Source organism: Gymnoscopelus microlampas (genome assembly GCF_963454915.1).
Source record: "Gymnoscopelus microlampas genome assembly, chromosome: 4".
NCBI lineage: Eukaryota > Metazoa > Chordata > Actinopteri > Myctophiformes > Myctophidae > Gymnoscopelus > Gymnoscopelus microlampas.
In genome coordinates, this window is record NC_139941.1 from 23,176,110 (window position 1) to 23,202,376 (window position 26,267).

The window sequence follows — 26,267 nt, forward strand, 5'->3', positions numbered from 1 at the left end:
AGCCATTTTGAAAAATGGTGGTGGCCATCTTGAAATCTTAGGATTTTTGCGTGGCCAGAGGTTGATTATCAATTAGGGTCATATGAAGGACATCTGTGCCAAATTTCACGCTTGTATCACCAAGTGCACTATCGTGTATTGAAAACTGCATATTTCCGCCTTACTACTTAGTTAAAAGGACAACTTCACCGATTTTCAACCTATCTTCATATATTTGGTCCTCACTAATACTCATGATAAAATGGTACAATTTCTTTCTACTCGGTCTGTGTCTCAGAGGAGGGCTGTTCAGAAACCTGTCACCAGTGACATCATCAATGAGGAATCCAAGCTAATAGAAACCGCAGGCTTTCTATTCCTGGAAAGTTGCAATGCAATAAAAGAAGCCATTGCTCTCGTGTTAATAAAAATCTAAATAAAAAATGTGAAATCTTGTTGGAAAAAAAAATCATGCCTAACGATGATGTCACTGGTGACAGGTTTCTGGACTGTCCACAGCCCTCCTATGAGACACAGACCAAGTAGAAACAAAATGGTACCATTTTATCATGAGTATTAGTGAGGACCAATTATATGAAGATAGGTTGAAAATCGGTGAAGTCGTCCTTTAAGTAAAACATGTGAGTAATTCATCCAGAGGACAGATTTTCCTTTGTGTTAAGCTGACCATAAATGTTACAAATTTGGAGACATTAATTGCCATGTCAACAGCAGCTCATGATTGGTTGGGATTTATTAGAAAATATCTGATACATATTTCTGACATTATTGCCCATTAGTTTCACCACTCATCTTGACATTCCATTTCTAGTCACCTGTCTTAAGTGGCAAAGAAATGATAAAATGACCAACATCAACGCCAAAGAAAACAAGTATTCATAAAATTAAAGCTTAGTTTAGGTAATTAATTTCATTTATTGTAATTGCCACTTCTGGCAATGCCACTGGCATTCTGTTAATTAAATTATACTATCACAATCAATTCATTAAAGTGTCTGGAAAAAAAATAAGTATTTTAATGATTACAGTATCAAATATAAACTGTCTAACATCATGGACAGCTGTATATTATATTAGTAATGATGCATTAACCAAACCGTGTAAATGACAAACGAAGATGACATGTTTCTAGTCAACAAGTAAATGCTATTTTACACTTTCAACAATTGTTTTGCCTCCTCGCTTTTTATACTTTCAACAAGAGTTTTGGCTCCTCGCTTGGATTGCCTCCTCGCTTGGACTGCCAAACCAAGAGATATGTACCCTAGGGCTGTCAAAACAAAGAAGCCATCCTCATTATGCATTGCAAACATGGACAATTATGCGACATCTCTGGGACATCTCATGCCATTTTTACACCAGTAAGTGACAAGAGGAAATCTATAAAAGACCCGCACATGGGTTCACATTAGAATTTTCAAAGGCAAGCGTGAGTTCACATTTTATCAGAGAATAATGGCTGTTAGGGTTGAAACAAAATTCCAGCCATGTGCTCAACTCCAACTTCCATTTGCACTCCTCTGCCTTCTCTTCAAAACATCATGACATCTTTAAAAACGGCATCAAAGATAATCTACATTAAGTATCTTTTCACATCTCATTAAGTCAACACACGGAAGTATATGTATATGGTATCATTTACAATGTGTTTCTGTTGAAAGGCCAAAAAATGTAATGTCGCTCATCAAAACAGGAGAGGATGGAAGGAAGGAAGCCATAAGCGCCATCCCCGTTTGTTTCAGGATGTTGACAGAGTAGTCGGTTTGAGGAGCTCACAGCTTGGCATAATCTTTGAGGATGACCTCAAGTTTCTGGCTCTTCATGATGTTCCCTCGGATCTTCAGTTTGCCAGCTAAGAATGCCTGGGAGGAAGAGGGGAAAAAGGGCATTTCACTCACATTTATTCTTACAGAGTCATGCTCTCACTACTTAACAGTGCAGTTTATATTTTTATTGGACAGGTGGTGGGAGGTAATGGTGCCAAATGGCCTCCGGTTGGCCCATCATAGAAATGCCAAAGCAAGTTTTTTATGTTTGACTCTTGCTCGTTCAGCAACAGAACAATAATGTAATACATCAGTCATATTCTCAATGTCAAGAGCAAGGCACCTACTGTAAGTGAGAATCAAAATTTCCAGAAAAAAAAGAAGAAAAGAATCTCTCTCGCTTTCCTTCTTTCAAACTTAACTACTGTGGAAACAGCGTGTATGGGCTAGAATCAATCAGAATGTGACGGCTATCATGACCTTGGATGACATTTATGGAAACAGTTGTCAACTGCACCCTCTAATTTTTGTCATGCATCTCCATTTCAAGGCTTTCACAGTCGTTATTCTGAGTTTGCTGAAGAGTCTGGGGAAAGGTCCCATCATCGAGGCCTTGCGGCGCACTACAAGAGTGCGCACACAGTGCCCTCCGATCAATATCAAGCACTCTCAGAAGCACATCCAGCGCTACTGGATGCATATAAATTCTGCACACGGCGACGTCTGCTTCCTGTCACAGGGGGGGGACAGGACGGCCATAACAAGTACCAGCAGATTGATTATTGGAGCGCAGAGTGCTTTCAGAACAGAGTCCGAGACATCATTACTTTCAGTGTTTCTTTATCTGACATGACAAAACCCTGGGAAAATCATTAAAATTAAATGACAGGTTCTTCAAAATCACTTTGTCTCCATTAGATCGGACTAGAACGATATGTAGTGTCTTGCCCGCGCTTTGACATCACCTCTCTCTTTAGAGAATGAGGGTGTATTCATGTTCCCTTTTGCTCACTTTTTTTGTTTGGTTCACTCACTGATTATTGTATTTTTAGAAATACAAGACTGTATCCAATAAGGGCATGGCTTAGACTTGGCTCTGACAGATTCTAGCCGAAGACGTCGTCATCCACGCCACTTTGACTTCCATTATAAGTGATTCAAAACATACGGTATGTGAACAGTGATTCTGATCTTCTAATCATTTTAGCTGGAGATCAGCTCCGGACAGACCCTCTTACAGAAAGCTACCTCTTTCACAGCCATGCCGTAAAAAATATTTTTTTAATTTCCGGGCCGTTCAGTTCACACATGTCAAAAGCTTCCATTACTGAGAAGCCACTCAAGGTGGCGTTTAATGAGCCGTGTCATCATCAATGTGACTGAGGGATGGCGTAGTTGCACTCGCTCGTTTGTTACCTTCTGGGGGTTGATCGTTCCCTGCACCACCTCCATGAAGTCGCCATCCGACACTGTGAACGTCACGTCCACTTGGCCGCTGTACGGGCCTTTATGCAAGGCACCGGTGCCGCTCTTCAGATCAATGGCTGTTGGCAGATGCACACAGGGGAGAGAGAGAACAGAAAGGGAGGAAGGACAGAGATGAGATGAGAATAAAACATGAGGAGTCTCCTGTAAAGCAAAATTGTTTTCCCCAGGTAGAATCTATCCACTTTGCAGGAAGACAAAGACTTTTTGGAGTGCCCCATTTGTGTTTACCGTCTGTTCAAAAGAGAAAAGGGGAAAAAAAGAATGATCATCTGGATCTTTGTATCCATGTGCTAACAGCGTGGCTCCATGTGGATCTCAGTCATTACTTTATTACTCCAAATTTGGTCAAGGTAATAAAATTGTTTATTTTAAGCTGTTTTGTAAAGCGACTTTGGGTACTAAGAAAAGCGCATTTAAGTCTGATGTATTATTATTATAAGGTTTCTGCCCAATCAGAAGCCCTTTGACTTCCCATTATAGGAATATAAGTGAAATGGTATCGTATGTGGAAAAAAATGTGTGGATGTATTTCTGTGGACTACTGGCATTGTTGCACAAGAATTCTGGTACTGATCGGTCCAGCGGTTTGTGAGATTAGCTCCCGACACACACAGACCCTCTTCAGACGGCTTGCCTCTGAGGAGCCACGCAGTAAAAATGTCAAAAGTGTACAACGTTTGTCTCCCTTTCTCCTCTCATGTTTCAGTTAATGAGTTAAAAGGCAAAGGTACTGGTTGCCTTGATATTTCTATGTCACTCTGCTGCAAAACTCTATGACATTTGAGATTGGCTTCAAGAGGCTATAGTCAGAATGCGGCTGGTTTCACTGTTGCCATAGTATTGGTGTAGCAATTAAGAGACTACATCAAGCTGTAAGTGTCATAAAACCCTCCAAGCTTCAAGAGTGTGATCTACTCATTTGGTCATTCCCATGCAAAGATGCTGCATTATAAGTAAACAAATTAAATATATGCGACACGACACGATTAAAGCTGGATGGCCGACTTGCACAGAATGATGTGCTCTGTCAGCAATCCTACCTTAACTCATTGACTGCCACTGACGAGTACACTTGTCAGTTGGCCCGAGGCTCACACTAACAATGATGAGTTGACGAGTGTGTGGTGTTTTCAATGGTTTACGCTATTGCGCAGCCTGTGAATCACAGGGTCCCCACACATTTTTAGCAATGAATTTCCAAAACTTTTCCAAAACTTTTCCAGAATATTTAGCCCAATTTCCAGGCCAATAAAACAATCATTCAGCGCAATAATGTGTCTCTTACTCCTATGTACAATGCCCAAAGATAGGCAGTGTAGCAAAAATAAAGCATAGAATATAAAATAGTACAATTTCATTCAACATTTCGCGCAAAATTAGGGCATAGTGACCCTGCGAGCGAAAATAGGAGGGGTGGACGACGCCGTTGCACGGTTTGTTGTCGCTCGTGGTAGGTAAGGACAATCTCATTCAAAAACATGTATTTTGATGAGATTTCATCGCCCGCTCGCTTCGCGTCACGTCGCATCACTGGCAGTGCGGATGGGGTGTTACACAGCCTGTTCGACGAAAAACTACTTCTGTTACATATTTCGTGTAATGTTATACATGTTTATGAAAATGTTTTGTATCAAAAAAAATCAATACCCAAAAACAATGCATAGCCAAATATTTTTCCAGGACCCTTGATAAATTCCAGGACCTTTGATCAATTCCAAACCTTTTCCAGTACTGGATTTTTTTTTAATTTATTTCAAAATATTTCCAGGAATTTCATGACCGTGGGGACCCTGGAATCATGATGATGATGATGAAGACCACAGCGAAAGATCACGTGATCACAACAAAAGAGCCCCCCGCCCCCCCCCCCCCCCGACCCCCGACGTCTTTTAAAGCGATTGGTGGGTGGATCGCTGTGAAGAATATATTATAAATATTCTATGATGTTTCAAAGGTTAGTGAAAACGCTCAGAATCGCTGGCAAGGGCAGCCATAGATGATGTTTAACTCTGGCAGTCAATGAGTTAAAAGAGTAACATTTTATGTAATGCTTTCAAGGCATCCTGAGCCAAACTAAATTCCTGGTATAATAACCTTTTAATGAACCTTTTTGATAGGAGAGGAAGTTATATTCGCCCACTATGCACCCACTCAACTTACTCCACTGAGCCACGGTCTTGCCATCTTTGGTGATCTCCCAGCCGAACACAGTGTTGACCTTCTTCACCAGCTCTGAACCCGAGTCTTTAATGCGACGGCCAATCTCTGCGAACACCAGCTCACTCTGAAGGCCCCCTGCCTACAGAGAGGAGGAAATTCACCACATTTTGAGAGCATTTCATATAATGCTGCCAACATTTGTTATATTTTGGTCTCCGATATTTACACAGAGAAAGAAGTTACAAGAAAAAATGAGCAGCGGAAGCATCTGAAAAAAGACAGAAAGACAGACAAAGACAGAAGGAAGCAACAGAATGGTTTATTTTCAGCCTGACATACTTGAGTCAGGTCCTCTGGCGAAGCCTCTGGTGTTCCATGTAAATCCACATAAGCCCCAGACAGCACCACAGCATCAGTCTCTTTAACCTGGATGGACAGAATACAGAGCATCACAGAGACACATACTGTAGTGCAGTGCAGTGCTTCTCAATAAGCTCACGGTGAGCTTTAAGTCGGCACATTATCTACTGATTGATCATTAAAATAAAATCATTACAATAAACAGGCTCGGAAAACGCACGTGGGCCCACCCATCTGACCACTTAACACGGGGGCAGCCCATCGGCTGCGGGATAAGTGGTCAGATGGGTGGGCCGCGAAAGCTTTCGAGATTCCGACCACATCACTGTCATGACCTTAACCCATTCAATCCGGGAACGCATCTCTGTCATTTTAGATTTCTTTTGGCTACTCAAAAATAGCAGATAAACAAGCTCGCTCTATGAGCTATTTCTTTTTAAATTGTGAAAATGTGTGCACATTTTTGAATATATATTCTTTAAAGCGAACATTTGTAACTCAAATCTTTGCTTCTGGAGGTCCCTGGAACAAAATATTTTACAAATGTTTGCTTTAAAAAATATATATTCAAAGATTTGCACACATTTTTACGACTTTTCAAAAAATGCAGATCTACAAGCTCGTAGCAGTGCTTGTAGATCTGAGCCTGTAGATCTGCTATTTTTGAATAGCCAAAGACCCAAAGTATAAAATAATGGTTATAGCTAAAATCTAAAATGACACAGATGCGTTCCCGGATGGAATGCGTTAAGGCACACCATCTCGTGTAATATTGCTTAATTCAAGCACAGTCTGGACCTGAAATAGTAACATTCACACGTTCAAATTGACAAAACTAAACTAGACAACGTTACCTTACCTTGCACTGGAGGTGAATCCGGTTCCCTTCCTTCCACATCTCAGTCTGTAGACTTTGGCCTGGCAGTACAGGCTTCACGAAGCGAACCTGGATTAGAGAGGCAAGGGACCAAAGACGGCGTTAGAACAGTGATTAAAAAATGTAACGTGAACACAATAAACTTGAATGTAGAATACTATTGGGTAAAATGAGTGTGTTCACATTCTACAGACAGTCTATACATACAGTCTAGTGCAGTGGTTCTCAACCTGTGCGTCGGGACCCCCCCAGGAGGGTCCCCACATGATTTTGGGGGTGTGTCCCCAGATGACAGTGAAGTGACAATTTAAGGACTTTTAGGGCCTTTTAATAGCGTCAAAAGTAAACAACAAACTATTCAATAAAAGCTGCTCAAACATTGGCCAAATTTTCCAATAATGTAAGAGGCAAAAAGAAAAAAGCAGATCTACAAGCTCACAGCACCTCGCAACACAAGGCGTTGTGAGCTTGTAGATCTGCTACATTCACAATATTTTTATGTGGAACCGAGTCAAATTAAATGTAATGCCTCAACCCCTACATTCCAAATGCTTATCAGGATGGGGGGTCCTCAGTTCAAATATGATTATTCTGGAGGGTCATGGCTTGAACCACTGGTCTATTCTACAGAAGTCGTTACAGTAAGTGTGTGTGTGTGTGTGTGTGTGTGTGTGTGTGTGTGTGTGTGTGTGTGTGTGTGTGTGTGTGTGTGTGTGTGTGTGTGTGTGTGTGTGTGTGTGTGTGTGTGTGTGTGTGTACACGCACAATGTATATAACTGGAGATAACTCAGGTAATTGCAGGCAATGTCTGTCTACATTACCTTGATAGCCTTGAATCTGGACGGGTCATTGTCGGCATACTGCTTGAGGACATGTCTTGCAGCAAAGCCAAACGAGCACAGGCCATGCAGGATGGGAGCCTTGAAACCTGTCCAACGATTATTACATAAGTAATGTACAGCTTAAGTCATAATGCAGACATTCAAGGTGCAATTTGAACCACATGAACCCTAGCTACCCTATTCTGGGGCGAGCCTATTCTGCCTTGAAAATAGAAGATCTTACAAGCAGGCGGGAAAATACAAACGGACCTACTGTAGTGTAGAGCAGTGGTTCCCAAACGTTTTAGCCCGGAAGTTCAAAGTTTTCCCGGGACCCAAACTAGTGAAAATAGCAGATCTACAAGCTTGTGGATCAGCTGTTTTCACTACTTCTTTAAACATTTGTTTTCTAATTAATGGAATTTCTTTGACTTACATTTTTTCATGTATGAAGTTCTTTTGAAGAAACATTGAATTTGTTTCTAATCCATGAAAATTTTACCTTTTTTATAAATGAACTAATAATAATTAAAACAAAATGTATAGGAGAAGGGGAAAAAAAGGGATATTTATTTACTTTTTGGTCCGGACCCACAGATGGGTCCCAACCCACTGTTTGGGAAACAGTGGCATAGAGCCCTGGGGGACCCCGTTCAACTAAGTGGTTAAGTCATAATGCAGAATCCCATTCCCAAGACAGTGACATTAAAGGCGTCTTCTCTTAACTCGAGATGATGAATGGGATTCCGTCTGGTCTTTGCATTGGGACTTGAGCACAGCTCTGCGTCAGGCTGCTCTTATAAATGTGAAAAGGTCCTTGTGTGCGCCATGTCCCCAAACGCCACGTTGCTTCCCTACACGACATTAACGCATTCAATCCGGGATACCCATCTGTGTTATTTTGGATTTCTTTGGCTATTAAAAAATAGAAGATATTGAAAGAAAATTGTGAAAATGTGTGCAAGTCTTTGAATATATATATATACTTTGCTTCTGGGGGTCCCTGGAAAAAAATATTTTTAGATGGGGGTTCGCTGCCAAATACATATCATTTTGGGGGTCCTTGACATGAAAAAGTTTGAGTAACACCCCCTATATACGTTTAAAAAAAAAAAAACACTGTTAGGATTTAGAACACATTTGTAGAATCCCCAGAAAAAAAGATTTTAGTTACAAATGTTCCTTTAAAAAATATATATATTCAAAGATTTGCACACATTTTCAAAAATAGCAGATAGCTGCTATTTTTGAATAGCCAAAGAAATAAAAAAACGACACAGATCATGCTTTCCCAGTCTTAATGGCTTAAGTCATTGTTTGTTTCAGACGATCTCAGGTGCTCGCCTGGCTAACGTCAGTTTGACGGATATGGTGAGGATGTCTTGTCTCTCCCTATACGTTCACCAGGTGTCTTGTGCTGTCACATGCAATCTGTCATCCCTGCCCTGGAGAGATACCATCTAGGTTTTCTCAACGCATTCGTCACTGTGTGGAGAGGGTATACACTCCACAAAGTCATCTTTATGTGCACTCTGCTGCTTCCAATTACAATGTTTACCATTTACACAGCGGTAGCACAAGCTGATCCTATCCCAAGGGAGAAAAAAATAAAACACTAGGACAGCAACGTATTGTAGCATAGACTTGGCGATAATAAGTGAAGGCAAGTGTAGTTCAGCTGGACCCTGGATACAACCAGCCAACTAACCTCTTTGTTCTGGTAGCAGGACTGGAAGTTGTGTCATTATTTCAAACATAAATCAAATATGTTTTTGTTTAACAACTTTCCTGCTCGACTTCACTTCTCCATCGGTGAAACTACTGTAAACAGCTGAATGTACCGAGTTCTAAAATGCAGAGCAAGACAGAGTGGGAGTGATGCTCTAACATTAGTTAAATAATGGACCATTCGCAATGGGTGGCTGTTCGGAGCGGGCTGCTTCTGCATCCAATCGCTTTCACCCTCGACACTGCAATCCTTTGGATCATAACTGTACACCCACCAAGTGTTAAGTCAATTGGATGAATGGTTCTCAAGATATACGAAGGAGAGTCAGACATATATACATAGATCCAGGGAATATTTTAAATACTAGTGCAGGCCTGTACCTGCCAGTTCGGAGCAGACCGGTTCCGGGGAACCACTCATCCAACGGGCAACACTTTTTTGCATCCTTTTCACTATGTCATTTGCGGGTGACAACCATCATTTTGGGTCATTAACGTTGCGCCATTTTGCATCATATGTGTTATTATCACAGCCAGTTGCCATCTATTATAGGCCAGTCCCCCAGGGTCCGGTAAAAATAAATCAACAATGATAGTAATACTTATCTTCAGAATCTTATACCCAATCTCCTTAAAGCAGACTTATCTCCAAAACAAAGGTTTTTGCACAAATTACAACAAATGGCTCAACAAAAATAGCATGGCTCAGTGCCTCAGTGAGGAACCTTGGCAAAATTAGGGACTTTTAGGAATTAGGTTACAACAAAGCACCATAGCACTTTAATGGTTAGCGTTTTTAGAGTGCAATCAATTCCTCCTACAGTTGGAACACTAGAAAGTTCAAATAAATTACCTGTAAAATGGCCTTGGACATTGAATGACCATCAAACATATCCAGTCTTAAAATAGCTCCTGTCTTGTGATGCTATTAGTCAAACGAAACAACGTCCGTTGGTAACAAACGCGTCAAGAGAATCTTTCCTGGGTTTGGTCACATCAAACCAGGTGTTTCAAAAAGCTTTAGCCAGATAGCCTCACCTCCCATGGCAGCAAAACTGGGGTCTATATGGAGAGGGTTCCAGTCCCCGCTCAGACGGTACAGGGCGGCCTGCAACCACACAGGAAATAAACCACACAGAAAATAAATGCTGGTGAGCTTTATACAACATACAACAATATACTGCATACAAAAAAACTGTCTACAATATACACGCAAAAACTTTTTACCTGGGCACTTCAAATAGAATACCCCAAATAAGACACACTATTGCAGGGAGTGACTGACGTTTTGACAAGCGTCTTCCTCGGAGTCAGGCAGACAAGCAGAGTCCGATTCTACTTAATAATGCAGTAAATGTGCAAACTTAATGAGTGCTCCGGTGTCCTATTCGGGTGGTTTTATTTATTTATGTACTTATATATACACTACTGTACACTACTGTACAGTTGAGCACCAAAACCCTTCGACTCAAAACTTGGCCGCGACTTGACGTTTGGGACTGTGTACAATATCCACAACAAAACACACAAACATACCTGGTCTCTTGTAGTAGTGTCAGTCACCACAGCATCAGGTGCCCTATTAGGAGGAGGCACTAGGGCCTGGAAATAAATAAAACATACAAACAAATAAATAAATGTAAGTCTGTGCACAATCTGTAAGACACCTCACCTGTGTAAAACATCAAACAGAAAACAGTGAATAAAAGCTGTATGAATACCTTGGCTTTCTCGGACGTTCTCTTGCCACCGAAGCCGCCGGCTCCAACCACAAACACTGACCACTGGTTGTAGCACACCAGCTCCCCCCCACTGTATGTGTTCACTGTAGAGAAGCACAGCGGTGTTCATTTAGCATGGGATGGCATGGCCAAAAACTCATTCATCATAGAATTGATTGATTGATTGATTGAATACTTTATTAAAACTATTTTTCGATTAACAGTACAGGTAAAACCGTCGAAGGTTATGCTAAAAGAATAACACAAAAAGCTTGTTTCCATTGTGGTCCATTGTACTCAATTCATGAATAATACATGACACATACAGTACAATACAAACACAACACAAAATATATTGCAAAAAAGCTCAGTAGAATCATAAGGTATATTTACATAGAAAGGAGGGCTGAGGCGGGGGGGGGGGAGAGGATTCTACCATCAAGATGAGTTAAACTACTGCATGTTCACTTGTATTTTGAGGGCAGGGGTTCCTTTATGTTAGTTTTGAGTTTGGGTAGGGAGTCGAGAACCTTTATGTCTTTTGGAAGGTCATTCTACATTTTGGTGGGAACATAGTAGAATCCATTTTTACCCATGTTTGAGCACATACCTTTTATCACTACCAGACACTCTGAATCTCATTTGTTTGTTGGTCGTGAGCCTTATTCGGTGACAATAGCAGATCTACAAGCCCACAATGCATCACATTACTGCTATTTCCGGCAACAAGATTTGGTGTAGAGGGAGAAAGGAAGGAAGTATAGACCCCTGGGGGACATTTCTACTGTCTGTAATGTACATAGAATAACCCCTTAAGTTGCTGTGGAGAAAGCTGAGAGAGCCCAACTCTTTTTCTTTGACAACAGATTGTAAAAAATAATTGCAAGGAAATCGACCAATTTAGATATTAACTGCCTATTTATTATACAATGGATCGTTTGAGTCAAGCAATTACTTCGGGGACGCTGATACACAACAGATGGGACTACCGCTTAGCTGCTTCTCTATAAGGGCCCATAAACGCAATAAAAAAAGACTGCTTCCTGTGCAACCTCATCCCATTAGAACACGTTAATTGCAAATTGAGAGCACAAGAAACGCTGTCTTTCGGAAGTTGGCTGTAAAAAGGACAATTAGCATCCATCATATGGAATCAATCCCACACCGCTTCCAACATGTCTGGTTGGTCGATTTCAGTAAACCTTCTCATATACAACATGCATAAAAGATAAACAAGAGTACGTCAGAGCGGGACAACATCTCTGCCAACATCTTTATGACGTGCGGCACTGCCTGTAAATGCTTGCTCTCAGCTCAGCAGGATAATTAGAGTATAGCCAGACATTCGCAGGAAATTTCCCTTTGGTGAAACCTCTGGGAAGCCATCCCATGTTATTTGTTTCAAGTCTGTTTAATTATAGAGCAGAGTGGTGCACTAATCTCAGCCATCTCTGAGGAAATGTATGCATATAAATAACCACTCATAGACATATCAACATTGAGTTTATTTAACCCCTGTAGACAAGCATGGGGAGTTAATTTGGATTCATTCAGCTTTTTTCTAAATGATACCTTCAAGAAAGAGCATGTTAAAATGTATTAATGCACTACATGACAAAAACACCAGCTCAGTGGCCTTGTGGTTAGCGTGTCCGCCCTGAGATTGGGAGGCGGCAGTTCAATCCCCTGGCCGGGTCAAACCAAAGACTATAAAAATGGGAACCAATAACTCCCTGCGTGGCACTCAGCATCAAGGGTTGGACAGTGACATACTTGCGTCATGTCCAGGCCAGGGAATGTACTTGTACATCATGGCTGGGGGATGCACTTTTACATCAAGCCACCTCACGCTACAGAAACAGGAGATAGGTTCCTGACCTATAGGCCACATGACCATAAGTTCCCAAGGCTACTTACTTACTACATGACAATTGCAGCGGACTAAAGGGGACTTAAACTCACCGTCCATGAGTATCACTGCTCCAGAACCTTTGTCCAGCACATCAGCTACGGTGGCCTGAGAGGTCAGCGTACCTGTAAATGCAATTATCGCATTTAACTCACAGCACATAGTCATTTGGTTCCTGTTAAGGGCAACGTGTTGCAGGTGTAGCGCGCCATTCAGAAACGAGATCTGGCAAACTGCAATATGTATCAAGGTTCATAGACATACAATATATATAATTCACTGTTGCTAACGGGATAAACTTTAGCTCAAACCTTACGGATCAGGAGAGGTAACCTGGTGTGAATAAGTTAGTTGTGTCGTGGCCCCAAGATATATGATGTGGTCAGGATCTAGTAGCCAGTAGCCACCAGAACTGCAAGGTATGCCCACTAGAGGAGGATCTTGTCTTATGGCAACGACATAGTTAACTGAACCACACCAGGTCACCTCTCCTCTGCTGTATCTCATCAAGCAGGAGCCGTATCAGTAAAATAGATGTGGCAATAAGTCAAACCTGTCAAATACCCTTGGCAAAGAATGACAGCTCAGAATAACAGAATAGGGCCAAGGTCAGAGACTCCTGAATTGATTTTCACTACACTTTACTTTCCACTTAGTGTAACATCTATAAAGATGTACTGTTATTGGGTTTGGAGGTTGAACGTTCATAAAAGGAAATACCTGAGGTCGGCAGAGGTTTGTAGAGTTCCAGATACTGTTCTCCATGCAACACCTGTTAGAAAACGTGGGAACAGCACAGTATGAGTGAAGCTGATTGTGTGCCATCTCACTGCCTTAAAGCCTAATTGGAGTAATGAGTAGAAAGTGTTTGATCTATTTCTGTGCAGGACTGTGTGACACAAACCATATGGATACATAATACTGGATATGCAAATGAAGGCAGAAATGTGTAGTATGATGCTTAATTGCTCATACACATATTACGCACGTGTGCGCACACACACACCCCACACACGCGCGCGCACCCAATTTCAGCCTCAGTGTCCAACCTGTGTAAAATCTATGTTGAGTCCAGGGACAGAAGACAGTCCTCCATCCATCATGGCGGACTGGGAGGGGATGACCCCAAAGGTAGGCAGGCAGCTGAAGTCCTCATGGCCTTCATACAGGAACCTAAATAAAGATGACAGTGTGTAAACATGACATTCTTCATGGGCCTAAACAAAGCCACACAGCACAGGAAGGCATGCTGCATGATAGATAGTATCAATAGCAACAAGGTAGCATTTCTATCTCATATCTACTCTCGCAAACATACCTGAGATGCTCAGGGTCGTTGGTGGACATGCCCACTCCCAGGGCATAGAGGATACATTGAATGTGAGAATAGGTGAATGTTGAGTCTGAAATTTTCTGTCCCACTGCTTCCATCTGAGGGGAGAGGAGAGGACGTTTCACTGGATGTCTTAAACACCATCACAATGAACAAAATGTTCTCTGAAAACCAGGTATTAAGTAAATATCTAGTTTTGAGATAAAGAATATTCTTCTTATTCCACAGATATAGCAGAGCCAAGCAAATGATTCAACCAAAAATGCTTAAACCTCACAGCAATGAATGTACTTAAACTGATGCACTCTACGTACTGTTGTGAACTATAGACCGGCATGAGAGGACAACCTCACTATACCACACAGACTACAAGCTGAGCAAGCTAGCCCACACAGGAAAAACTGTTTGTATAAGTAAATATGCAAGTAAAAAAAAGGTCTCTTGGGTCAGCCATGTCCCCACAAGGTTAGCAAAAGGAGGCAGAGGGGGCGGATGTTGTAAGGCAGCATCCAAATCAGTGTGAGAAATAGATGTAATATCTGAACAACCCAGAGAGAGTAAGCAGACACGGCAAACAGGCACAACGGCATGAAATAAACAAAAGCAGAATAAGTAGTACGAACTAGAGCAGCAACAGTACACAATAATCCACACAGAAAGCCGACACCAAGTAAGCTGGGAACCATGTTTGTCTTCAGGTGACATTGTGTGTGTGTCCCTGTTCTCCTGTCCAAACACACTGGCATACATACACATCAAGCAGTCCATGGTTTGACCATAGACTCAGTAAGGAGGATATTGATCATCCAAACAGTGAGAGCAGAGCACCATTAAGCACACTTGGTCCATGAGTGTTCTGAATTTTGACACTGTATGCCCATGGCATGGGGGAAACTGGTATTAATATTACTGTAGGGGCCTGCTGTGCTGCTGATGTTTGATGAGATTGAATCTGTAGATCTGCTCTCATGCCATGAATGAGATACAGTATATCGTCGCTGTCGGGCAGAAACCTTTGATCTCCATATTCTAATCCTTTTGTGTGTGAAGCACACCAACCACTTTTTCCATCGCCCACTCCTTTTTTCTCTCTACACCGAATCTTTTCACCAAAAATCAAGTGGTTAAGGCAGGTGCCCTGGTACTTACAGTACAATGGTAATAAAGTTTTGACAGTCAATGTCAAGCCATTTTTTGTTCTGCAAGAGGAAGCTGTATTTCTCTTAATTTGTCATAAATAAATTCAAGTGCTATTTCTTTAATTAGAACATTGCCAATGGTCAATATTCTTTAAATGAGGATTAGGTTTCCATGAGTTCAACTATTGTATATTGAAAAAACAAAGGTTTACTCAACATCTTCGCCATTTACCCTAGGATAATTATGATACATACTTAAACAAAAGGCTGCGTGTTCCTGCAGTTGGACACAACATCAACTCATTCTGAATGCAATGTTTGTATAGCTGGATAGGACTACATCCAGGTATTTAAACAAACAAACGCTCGAAGACACAGACAAAATGAGCATTTCACAGCCTGGAATTTATGAGGTAAAAAAAAAAGAAAATAAGAAAAACAAAACACCAAACTTGTTTTTTGTTTAGTCAAGGCACTGGAAAAAAACGTTCATACTTTCCTGACTTGTACTGTATATGGTACAAAGCCAAAACACCAGAGCAGTTCAGTGTGCAACAACTGGTACAGAAAATGGCTGCCGTGATTTAAGGCCATGGTATGATGTGATGTGATTATACATATGGCCCATGTTTTATTTAAGACACAGAGCCAGCTGTGAGCTGCAATCAGTTCACTGTCCGTGACTGTAGCACAAACTGAATGAGGGCCTGAGATGCAAGTTGCCATTGAGTCATTTTGCTCCACCTTTCTTTTGTACACTGCACTCTAAAAATGAAGCGGGTACAACTGTGCACTTGCCCAGCGTTCCGTGTGCACAGTCCGCGTGTGAATTATGCCCCGTGTCGGTTTGGAGAGGTTTCTTAAAGGGTGATGGCGATTCTCATTGAGAACAGAGTAGTGGCATTAAACAGTCATGAGGTGGCCTGTATTTGTAACCAATGTTGACAGTCAGTGGGTTTATGACTCCAAACTCTCTGTGTGTGTGTGTGCGCGCGTGTGAGTGTGTTTGTGTGTGAGAGTGAGAGAGCGCTAAACAGGAGAAAGACAGGAGGAAAGGTGCTGTAGGTAGGAAAGAATGAAAGAAGCAAGGAGAGAAAGGAGTAGGGAAGGATGGGTGGAGAAGTAAGATCTGCAGGCAGGGAAGGATTGGTGGTAGGAACTTTAGAGGCACCAGTAGCTCATTTCTTTATCACACACACAAATTAAGAAACTGTTAATTCATCTCCTCTTGGACGCAATTAAAATAGTTTCCCCCAAGGATTTGGTTACAAATGCATAACTGCTACTCACAGGATTGATTCCAGAGGCTGGCGCACCTGAGATGGCCAGAGATGCTGTGGGGTTGACACCCACTTCACCATCTGAATCCACCTTGGACAACACCTGCACCAGCGTCTGCAAAGACTCTGTTCAGTGGACAGATGAAGAGTGGGTGGAGAGAGAGAGAGACACAGAGAGAGAGAGAGAGAGCAACAGATAAAACATTAAAGACTTGACTGCAACTCCGTCTGCACACTGTCTAAGGAGGAGCTGGGGATGGACCTCACTCAGTTAACCACATGAACTCTATCATCCCAGTATCGGAGCTAGAAGCGCAACACGATGTGAACGAAGATATTTGGTGTAGAGGGAAAAAAGGAAAAAGAAAGAGGCCTAGAATAGATCCCTGGGGGACTCCGGTCAATGAAGCATATAGGATTTCGTAGCAACGCTACAAAAGAAAAGATCTACGGTTCTACAACATTAACTCCTTTCTGTGACCACGTCTGCCAATATTTGTGCTGCCTCCAAGAGGGGATACTGACCTCCAATCAATAAACCTTGAGATGACAAGCCAACTATCAGTATCCTAGCAGCACGCCAATTCCCACATTTTCATAATTCATCCTCACACTGCTCTCCTGGCTATAAATACAAGTTATAAATAGATCCGTCCAGGTGATGTGACCCTCAAATGCCCATGCGGATTGAGGCAATCGAAAGGGGGGTGGGGCCTATGTAAATGTGTAGATGCCTATATTGTAAATGGTATACTGTGAGGGCAATAAAGGGTAAATGTGTCCATCAGTGTCTACATGTGTTGTTATATCACAATGTATCCCCGATTACATAGAATCTAACAGGCCTATCCACTCAGTGGGACAAAAGAAATAGGTGAAGGAGAGTTGGAAGTACAACTGCAGCTGCTAATTAGCATGGCTCAGTGGCATTTGGTATCAAAACAGACGGAGCAACAAGTCCCTGTAATAAGCTACACAGTCTCTACACAGTCCTGCTAATGAGGCCAGCTACCCACAGACTAGGGCCCGACTGATGCCAGATTTTTGGGTCCAATGCCGATCCCGATTTTGGAGAGTCCTAGACCATCGATTACAGATGTTTTGGCCAATATTTTGTACAAAAAAGAAGTCCACAACTTTGAGCAAAAATAGGCAGAAATCTATCAAAATAAACACAAATACATTTTTGATAGATAAAAAATGTACACAAACTGAACTTTATTTAACAACAAACTTAAACCCCATTCAAAATGTAAAATTTCACAAGATCAGATATTTTCCTTTTTTAAATAGGGAAGCCAGGTTCAAAGGGGTAACAAATACTGTAGCAGACGTCAAAAAAGTGAAATAATGGTCGGTATATCAGCCAGACTAACATATCGGTCTTGGTCTACCAGACTTGGCTAACGCTATAACACCGGCCCTCCCTCTGTTGTCTACTTCCTCTAGGGGAAATAACAACAGCTTTCTGTCTCTATGTGAACTTAAGGGTATATGCCACAATCGTTCTACCTTTGTCTCTTTCTCTGACTTTCACAATCTTTCACAATCTCTCTCTGACTTTCACAATTCCTATTAGGAATCCTAGTAAAACAAATAAGGAAAATAATTAAAAAGCTTATTTTGATTTTTAGATCATTTCTCAAGACATCATAGAAGCAGCAAGGGATTAACTTTGTAACATTAATGAATGATCATATGAAAGACTAAGCAATCAGATGACGTGGTTTAACAGCACACAGAGAGAGAGAGACAGACAGACAGACAGACAGACAGACAGACAGACATGAGACTTTAAACTCATACGTACATAAGAACCTATATATTACATCGTTAGAAGTTATTATGGATTTGGTTTTGCAGTGGCTTTACGTTTTCTCTCAGTAATACAATACAAGGGTGAGTCACCATCATGGCACAATATAGATTACTCTGTCGGAGTATATGTACGCGTGTCTACGTCTGTCTGCATGAGGGCTCGAGTGTTTGTGTGATGAATAGCCGTGTGTTACCAACCTTGTATGTTAGCAGGCTTGGTAGCATCTGTAAAATCACAGATGCGGTCCCAATGGTCCCTGACAGCCTCTGGAGATATGTTCTGGTTCTTGTGCCTCACAGTGTGACCCTGGGAACGCTCCCAGCGCACTGTGTACACACACACACACACACACACACACACACACACACACACACACACACACACACACACACACACACACACACACACACACACACACACACACACACACACACACACACACACACACACACACACACACACACACACACACGCTGCATATTACAAACCAGATGCAGACACTCAACCACCAGAGGCCACTGAATATTGTAAATGAGTACAGACTTTTCCTAGGGGGAGTGGGGGGGGGACTCACATTTTCCAATCCATCCTGCTCCAACCTGAAAATAGACGAGGAACATAGGAGTGTTATAAGAAAACACAGACAGGGAATAAAATGACTGTAATGCTGGGAGGGTTCATGAGTGTGTCGCTAATGCTGCAAAGAGGGAAATTCATTTTCTCCAGAGCATTAATGCAAGTGATACAGTATTTCCTATCCTTGGAGATCACAGAGAAATGGGTGTGCGATGGGGGGGTGGTAATGCTCGTTAGGCTTCTCTCCCGTACCTCAAACAAGCCTCCATTTTCATGGCACTGGTCATGGCAGAGCCACAGGACCAGGGGAGCGACGTACTCCGCCTTCAAGGACTCCAGCAGGTCTACATGAAGACAAAACATGTCACATGAATAATACAGTGAGACACTTTTGTCATCTAAGTACGAGACGGTACAAAACGATGTCAGTTCTTTGGCTTTAGATCACATCATCATACTCATATATAATACTAATTTCTCATAGCCAACCCACTCTCTGAGGAGTAACCACATTCCCCTATTCTGGGGGGAAGAGATTTGGTGTAGAGGAAAAAAGGAGGGGGCCTATTATAGACCCCTGGGGGACTCTTGCTTGGGTTCAAGTGGTTAACTGGTAAGAAGAAAATAGTAAGAAACTAATTATAGATAACATATTGCACATTACATTTGCCTGTCTTCAACCTCTAAAATAAGTGAAATAGAAGTGTACAGTGATTCAGAATTGTTTGAGTGTTCAAACCCTGCCTGATTTAAATGCACTTACTAGCCGTAACATCTGGAGTACCTCAGAGTTATTTTAGAATCAAACCTGGCTAGTTTGGCTCTTAAACCATAGACATTTTGCACTTTAACGCTGCAGTCCTTTTTTTCACATCCAAACATCATAAAGAGCCACAACATAAAACATGTTGGCGTCTAAATACCACAAGCTCAATTTAAGTGGTACTACTGCTATAATAGCAGCGTACACTGCATTGTACAGTAAGTATTACTGTACAAAACATAGCGTACTCAATTGCATTCAGACTTCCCAGCCCATAGGACTACATGCAGTTACAAATTTCCGCCTCCCCCGAACACCAGCCAATTGTGTTCGCATAGACGCTTGACAAAGCTGGATGTACCACGGTGGATTCAAACCCACAATCCACAACTTCCGCGGGGGTGGGCAGGCACTTTACCACTATGCCACCCCTGAGTTAAGAAGCTTTAAGGGAGAATTCCTAAGGGAGGACATATACAGTATGATCACATTTTCTTGGGATTGTTCGTGTACATTAGGGGCTCTATTTTCGGCCGAAGTTCCTATACCCACTATTTGGGGATTTAGCTTTGCGTAGGGGTGTTCCCATGCAAAAGTTGCTATCTTGGGACACCAGCCTTATCCCTAAAACACCTGCGGTACCCGTTACATTATGCATAGGTGTGGTTTGGGCGTTACAATATTAAAACCAATCACCGTGCCAGATGCCATTGCCTTTAAGAGTGCGCAAGCCATTCTCCCCAATGCAATCTTATGCCCTCTCCCTCTGCCCATGGAAGAGCAACGTTGCCTTGGAATACATTTATATTTGATATACAGAATTATCACTCACACATTGCTGGTTATAGATAACTTTAAATTACAGCAATCAGCTTGTGTTCTGGTTAAATGAAACGGTCCGGTGTGGTTATAGCAAACGCAGATCAAACTACATTGTATTTGTCTTTGATAAGCTTAACTGGCAACAGCTGATAAAAACACAATTTATTGACACAAGGAATTAACAGTTACACTTTTGTGGATTACAGTAAAATTCTAATGACAATCACATTCACAATCACTTAATTCCGAAGTGAACTCTGCAGCCGCACTGAGGCGCTCAGCTGTAACGTTAGACATTACCCGACGTTTGTTTTCTAAGCTCTAACCTTTGAATGCCTTTCAATAAAACCATATTTGATAGACAAAAGTATCACCTACATGTTACTGATTATAGAGAATGTTATATTTCAGGCGCACGCTCTACCAAACTAATTTGGCATAGCTGGTGGTTTAGGAATCCGCTATGCGCTTTCCCAAACGTGTGTGGGCAAGATAGCAATTTTAGGGAAAGTGCAACAACACGCCCACGGCCACACCTCCAGGTGCAAATAACGGAGTCGGCATAATGTATAGTGGGTAGTGCGGCCCTAAGACACCGTTTAGGGACAGTGACAGCTGCCTTGCCCGTAACTCACGGGTAGAGGGTAAGGCTAACGGGTAAGGCTTCGCCCAAGATAGAGCCCTAGGTCTATAATACTTGAACTTGCATGACACCAACAACAGAGTTGCCTTGCTGGCCGGGGGTCTGGCTGTATGGATGCAGTGACAAGGCAAAAGAGGATTTCAAGGGGATGTGGGCACATTTTGTGGTTTGGTACTTAGCTTAGTGCCATCATAAAATAAAGCTTGGTGTGAAAACCCAAAGTCAGCTTCAAATTCATTGTCAGTGGAGCAGATGTAAGCTGTCGCTGTTAATGACATTACATAATATTGTCCTGGCTCTGTGGCTCTCTCCAGCTTTGGGAGAATTAAAATCACTCAAATAGCATATGTTAATTTTAGAATGGGTGGCTGCTGGTGAATGAATGCCTTTCCACAAGGGCAAGGTAAGTGTATCCTCTGGTTTTACATACCAGGAGTGGAGCAGCTCAGCCACTCAGCTTTTAATTACAAGCATTATGTAACACTTTGGTTGAAATATTATTCTTAAATGATCCCTGTGTTATTTGAAAATGTAGTTCCATAGAGATAGGTGGCTTTGACACCTACCGGTGCATCTTTTGTAAAGATCATTTTGACAGGTGTTCCAGACTAAGAACTTATAAAGGTTGGTTGATTGATTGATGTACTTTATTTAGTAAGACATGAGAACAACAGTACATGGAAGTACACAATACAAGGTCTACTAAACTGGAAGGCTCATAACTTTTGTGTGCGTGCGTTTAGCTGTCACGACTACACACTTGAATAACTAATGTTAACAGAAGTGCAGACAGGTCAATGTGCAGCACTGGTGCTACAGTAATGTAACATCACATTAGAGTTGACATTACCAGCAAGGATGTTGTAGTTTTCCTTTAACAATATGTAAGGGCTAGGCAATATAACATTGTAACCATGAATGTTTAACCTATCACATCATCCAGCAATTATACAATATAACATGGCTGTCATCCTGTTGGCCCTGAAGACAGTAGTGCTTAACTTACATGTACCAATCATACTTATTTGCATCAGCAGGTTGTAATGTACACGCAGACCGCACAAATAATGTTCATGTCTATTTATGTATGAGTGGAACGCACGCCAAAAAAACAACTAAAAGAACAGTACAAGGTCGCAATAAAAATCCATGTTGCCTGCCTGGTGGTTGTGATATACAGTGTACAGTATGTTAGGATAAAAGTGTTAAAATGGAAAATGTTTGCAGGGATTTGTCAACATTTCCCAGAAGCCGGGAAATATATTTATAAAGTCAAAAGGCATGCTGACACACGCTGTTGCTATCCCACTGTAGATCTCACAATTAATGGTCACTGTGTTTTCACTTTAGCCAACAAGAAAATGATTGTTTTGTTGGAGGGAGGTAGTCTCACAGTAGCCAGACAATTATATAGATGGATATCTAACCTCCGTCGCTCGATGTAGGACGATGGGTCTGACCATGTGACACTAGGAGGGAGTATGTGCAATTTTAAATAGGTGATTGGTGAAAAGCTAACCTATTGCGCCGACCATGGCTTGCCAACTCAGACAAGTGTGTGCTCGCCGATGCGCGAGGCCATCGGCAGCTCTGCACAGGTACTCGCTCGCCTAGCAGCGAGCTGCTGTGGACCTCATGGGCCTCAAAGCTTCGCTGCCTGTGTGCCTGTCTTGCTTCCAAGTCATGCATGTAACACCATTCTTTATTCAGTTGAGAGCGAAACAAAAATTAGCGCTCCCCATCGATCAAGCCAATCCAATCTAGCACTAATCGACTCATATTCTGACGGGCCGCTCTCTGGGGGATGTTAGTGTGTGCCAATGTGCATAATATATTTGCTTTTTTTTTTTTTTTTTACCAGTGAGCCAATGTGCTTGTTTGCTTTTTGTGAGACATTTCCCATTCTGTTGAGAAATGTTTATAAAAAACTATTTTGATTTACAGTTCTAATGAGTTAATCATAACTCTGGTCAAAGAGAAATAATTAGGTTCAGGTAAAACAAGTCATTACTGCTTTTATACGCTGCATTCAATGTCTGCAAAGGATGTCTGTGAACACTGGATAAACTAACACTCTGTTTAAGTGCAAGGCTGCAATGTTTTAATGTTTCTTTACATAAAGGTCTGGGTCATTGAAAGCTGGCTGATACATGGAGCAGTGCCATTTACAAAGACAGAAACGCTGCTATGCCAGTTGGCATAGCCCAGTAAGACAGATGCCACTTGAGAACAGCGAGGAGGAATGACAAAACAATTATCTTTTCTTTAACATCACTAAATATGACTTGTACAGAGCTAATACACAAGTGTCATCGATCTTTATACCACTTACATTTCATGATCTTTACAATTTCCTCCATTTAAACATGGGTCTAGTTATTTAGCCAACTAGACCGGTGCCCAGTGGGCTATGGCCTAATTGGGAACGATGCAAGTTAGAATGGAATGCCCCACCCGGATATCGCACCCGGGGGTGCGATACACGTTGTCATAGTACCCGTTGTACCGAGATTTCTGTATCCATCTGTCTGTGTCCCTTTTATGCCCGTATATGGACCAGCGGTTCTGCACAACGACTCGGCAGCGGGCACCGCACTGCCTTGGGTCGGCGGCGGCGACTGTGAGTTTTAAGTGGGTCAGACGGTTCTGGAGAAACGTGAACTACAGACAGAGATTTCTCGCATTTAGAGTAGGATAGTTAAAATGTATGGAGTTAGTTGGCATCTTCTGGAGCTCATACCCTTTAGCTAATGCTGTTTATCAATGAGTTGGCTTCTACTGGGGCAAGCCACACATAGCATTTATTATTATCTTTCATTTAACTCTATATTTTACTCATGAATAATGTAAAGAATCAAATATTTATGTGCACTCAATGTTCATGTGGATACTGGGGCGTTACACTTTCCCCAAATCCCAAAACTAAATACAGTTCCCAGGACTGCCAGATTAAATCAAGGACTGCTTGTTTTAAATGTTTAATGTACAGTACAGAGTATATTATGCTATAAACAATCTAGAGTCTAGAGTGTGTCTGTACATTTTATATACGTATATAATATATATATATGGCTCAAAGTCCAGAAATGCACTTTTAGGTATTTTTATTTCCCTCCAAAAAGAACACAAACTGTCTCTGTGCTTTGAGACTTGAGAAAAATACAAAATAAACACTTAAGGTAAACACTAAGGCAACAAAACAACCCAAATGGTTAAGAACCCTGGCAAGCTATACCCTTCCACGAAGGACCCTGTGAGCTCTCCCTCAGAGCTGTTACTACCTAAGCTGGAGTGGATCCTACCACAGGACACAGAACCAATTAGCAACAATTAGCTCTTCCATACATTCCCCATAGCATACGAGTAACCTAAACATTCCTAAAGATGTTTTACAATTAAATTCAAACATTTGGGGTGAAACTTCAATCCAATGACATTTTAAACAAACAAATTACTCATAAAGCACCCACAAACACCCCTATCCTCCATAGCACTTGTAGAGTTCTCAAATTCTGCTCGAACCGACGTTTTTGGGCCGGGCTGAGCCCAAAATCGATGCTAATTAGTCGGGCCGGAACGAGCCTCAAGTCCCGTGAAGAGAGAAAAAAAAAAAGGAAAAATATATATATATATTTCCCCCCAAAAAAATAATTGCTGCCCCTAGCGGCCTAACAGTAAGGCAGACGGAAATGGCAGTGGATGTGTTGGATACAGCTCAAAGTGAACTTTACTCAGGTATCCAGTTTGTCGCTGTCCGACCTTCTTAGCCTGTGTTATTAAAGAAAAACGGGCGACAATGGCCAAAACTCAATCGAAAATCGGCGATCAAAAATCGGCGATCGGAAATCGGCGAAAGTGGCCGTTTTCAAGATGTTTTGGCCATTATCAAAGCTTGATAATGGCTCAAAGCTTGTTGGATGCATGACTTTGAGGACATTATGCACATAATAACACCTTTTCGGGTTTTTGGGCCTAAAAGTATGGTAATTGTTCAGGTCGGGCCGGCCCAGTAGGGCCCAGTTAGGGCCGGGCCTTAATTTTCAGGCCCGTTGAGAACGCTAAGCACTTGACACCCTCCTAATCAACAGGATTGCCACCAGCAGTGTAGTTTAAAACTATTGCAACCTTGCATGTTACAGAAAGCAGTCATATGTATCTGTGTATGTGTGTGTATATATGTGTGTACATACATACATACATACATACATACATACATACATATATACATATATACATATATACATATATACATATATACATATATACATATATACATACATACATACATACATATATATACATATATATATATGTATATATACATATATATATATATGGCCCTGTGACTGACACACACACATAAATATATGTATAACTGTACATATATTATTGCATCAGTCCATCTGGCTTACCTGGGGGCATGACGGTCTCTGTGAGTCGGGAGCCTGCGGTGGGAGCGATAGTGTTGCAGAGGATGTTATACTTCTGTCCCTCGATGGCCAGGGTGTTAGCCAGGCCCAGCAGGCCCAGCTTGGCAGCGCTGTAGTTGGCCTGGCCAAAGTTACCGTAGATCCCTGCGGCTGACGACGTCATAATGATTCTGTTCACAGACATTCCCGAGGCAACAAGTCAGTGCTAATGCAGAATGACACCCATGGCTGCACGGTGATGGATGTGGCAGACTAACGCGTATATTACATTCACACACCGACACACACAAATGCACATAAGGACACACCGAACAGATGCAAGGATATACTGCATGCATACAAGGAAAGTGTGCATACTGTATAGGCACATAGGAGGTTATAATGTCTGTAACACAAACACATGCCAGATGTATTAATTTCTTAGCAACACAAAGCATACAAGCAGAAATAAATGCATCACACACACACACACACACACACACACACACACACACACACACACACACACACACACACACACACACACACACACACACACACACACACACACACACACACACACACACACACACACACACACACACACACACAGTTGTAAGGATGTAGCATAGTCTCGGGCAGTGAGTTGGCTG

General features: G+C 41.8%; 1 protein-coding gene across 1 annotated transcript in view; it reads right to left on the reverse strand.

The window, feature by feature from the left end:
- Positions 1-422: 422 nt before the first annotated feature.
- The window catches only part of hsd17b4 (hydroxysteroid (17-beta) dehydrogenase 4), a 36,787-nt gene continuing 10,942 nt past the window's right edge, over positions 423-26,267 (reverse strand). The window contains exons 8-25 of the mRNA XM_084055668.1: positions 25,618-25,805; positions 19,230-19,321; positions 18,976-19,000; positions 18,599-18,727; positions 16,593-16,708; positions 14,149-14,261; positions 13,880-14,003; positions 13,551-13,602; positions 12,884-12,955; positions 10,922-11,025; positions 10,737-10,802; positions 10,239-10,308; positions 7,473-7,579; positions 6,634-6,720; positions 5,754-5,840; positions 5,415-5,553; positions 3,183-3,310; positions 423-1,862 (exon numbers count right to left, since the gene is read on the reverse strand). Of these exons, the coding sequence (XP_083911794.1) occupies positions 1,773-1,862; positions 3,183-3,310; positions 5,415-5,553; positions 5,754-5,840; positions 6,634-6,720; positions 7,473-7,579; positions 10,239-10,308; positions 10,737-10,802; positions 10,922-11,025; positions 12,884-12,955; positions 13,551-13,602; positions 13,880-14,003; positions 14,149-14,261; positions 16,593-16,708; positions 18,599-18,727; positions 18,976-19,000; positions 19,230-19,321; positions 25,618-25,805 (1,789 nt within the window). The 3' untranslated portion in view covers positions 423-1,772. The remainder of the gene's footprint in view (positions 1,863-3,182; positions 3,311-5,414; positions 5,554-5,753; positions 5,841-6,633; positions 6,721-7,472; positions 7,580-10,238; positions 10,309-10,736; positions 10,803-10,921; positions 11,026-12,883; positions 12,956-13,550; positions 13,603-13,879; positions 14,004-14,148; positions 14,262-16,592; positions 16,709-18,598; positions 18,728-18,975; positions 19,001-19,229; positions 19,322-25,617; positions 25,806-26,267) is intronic.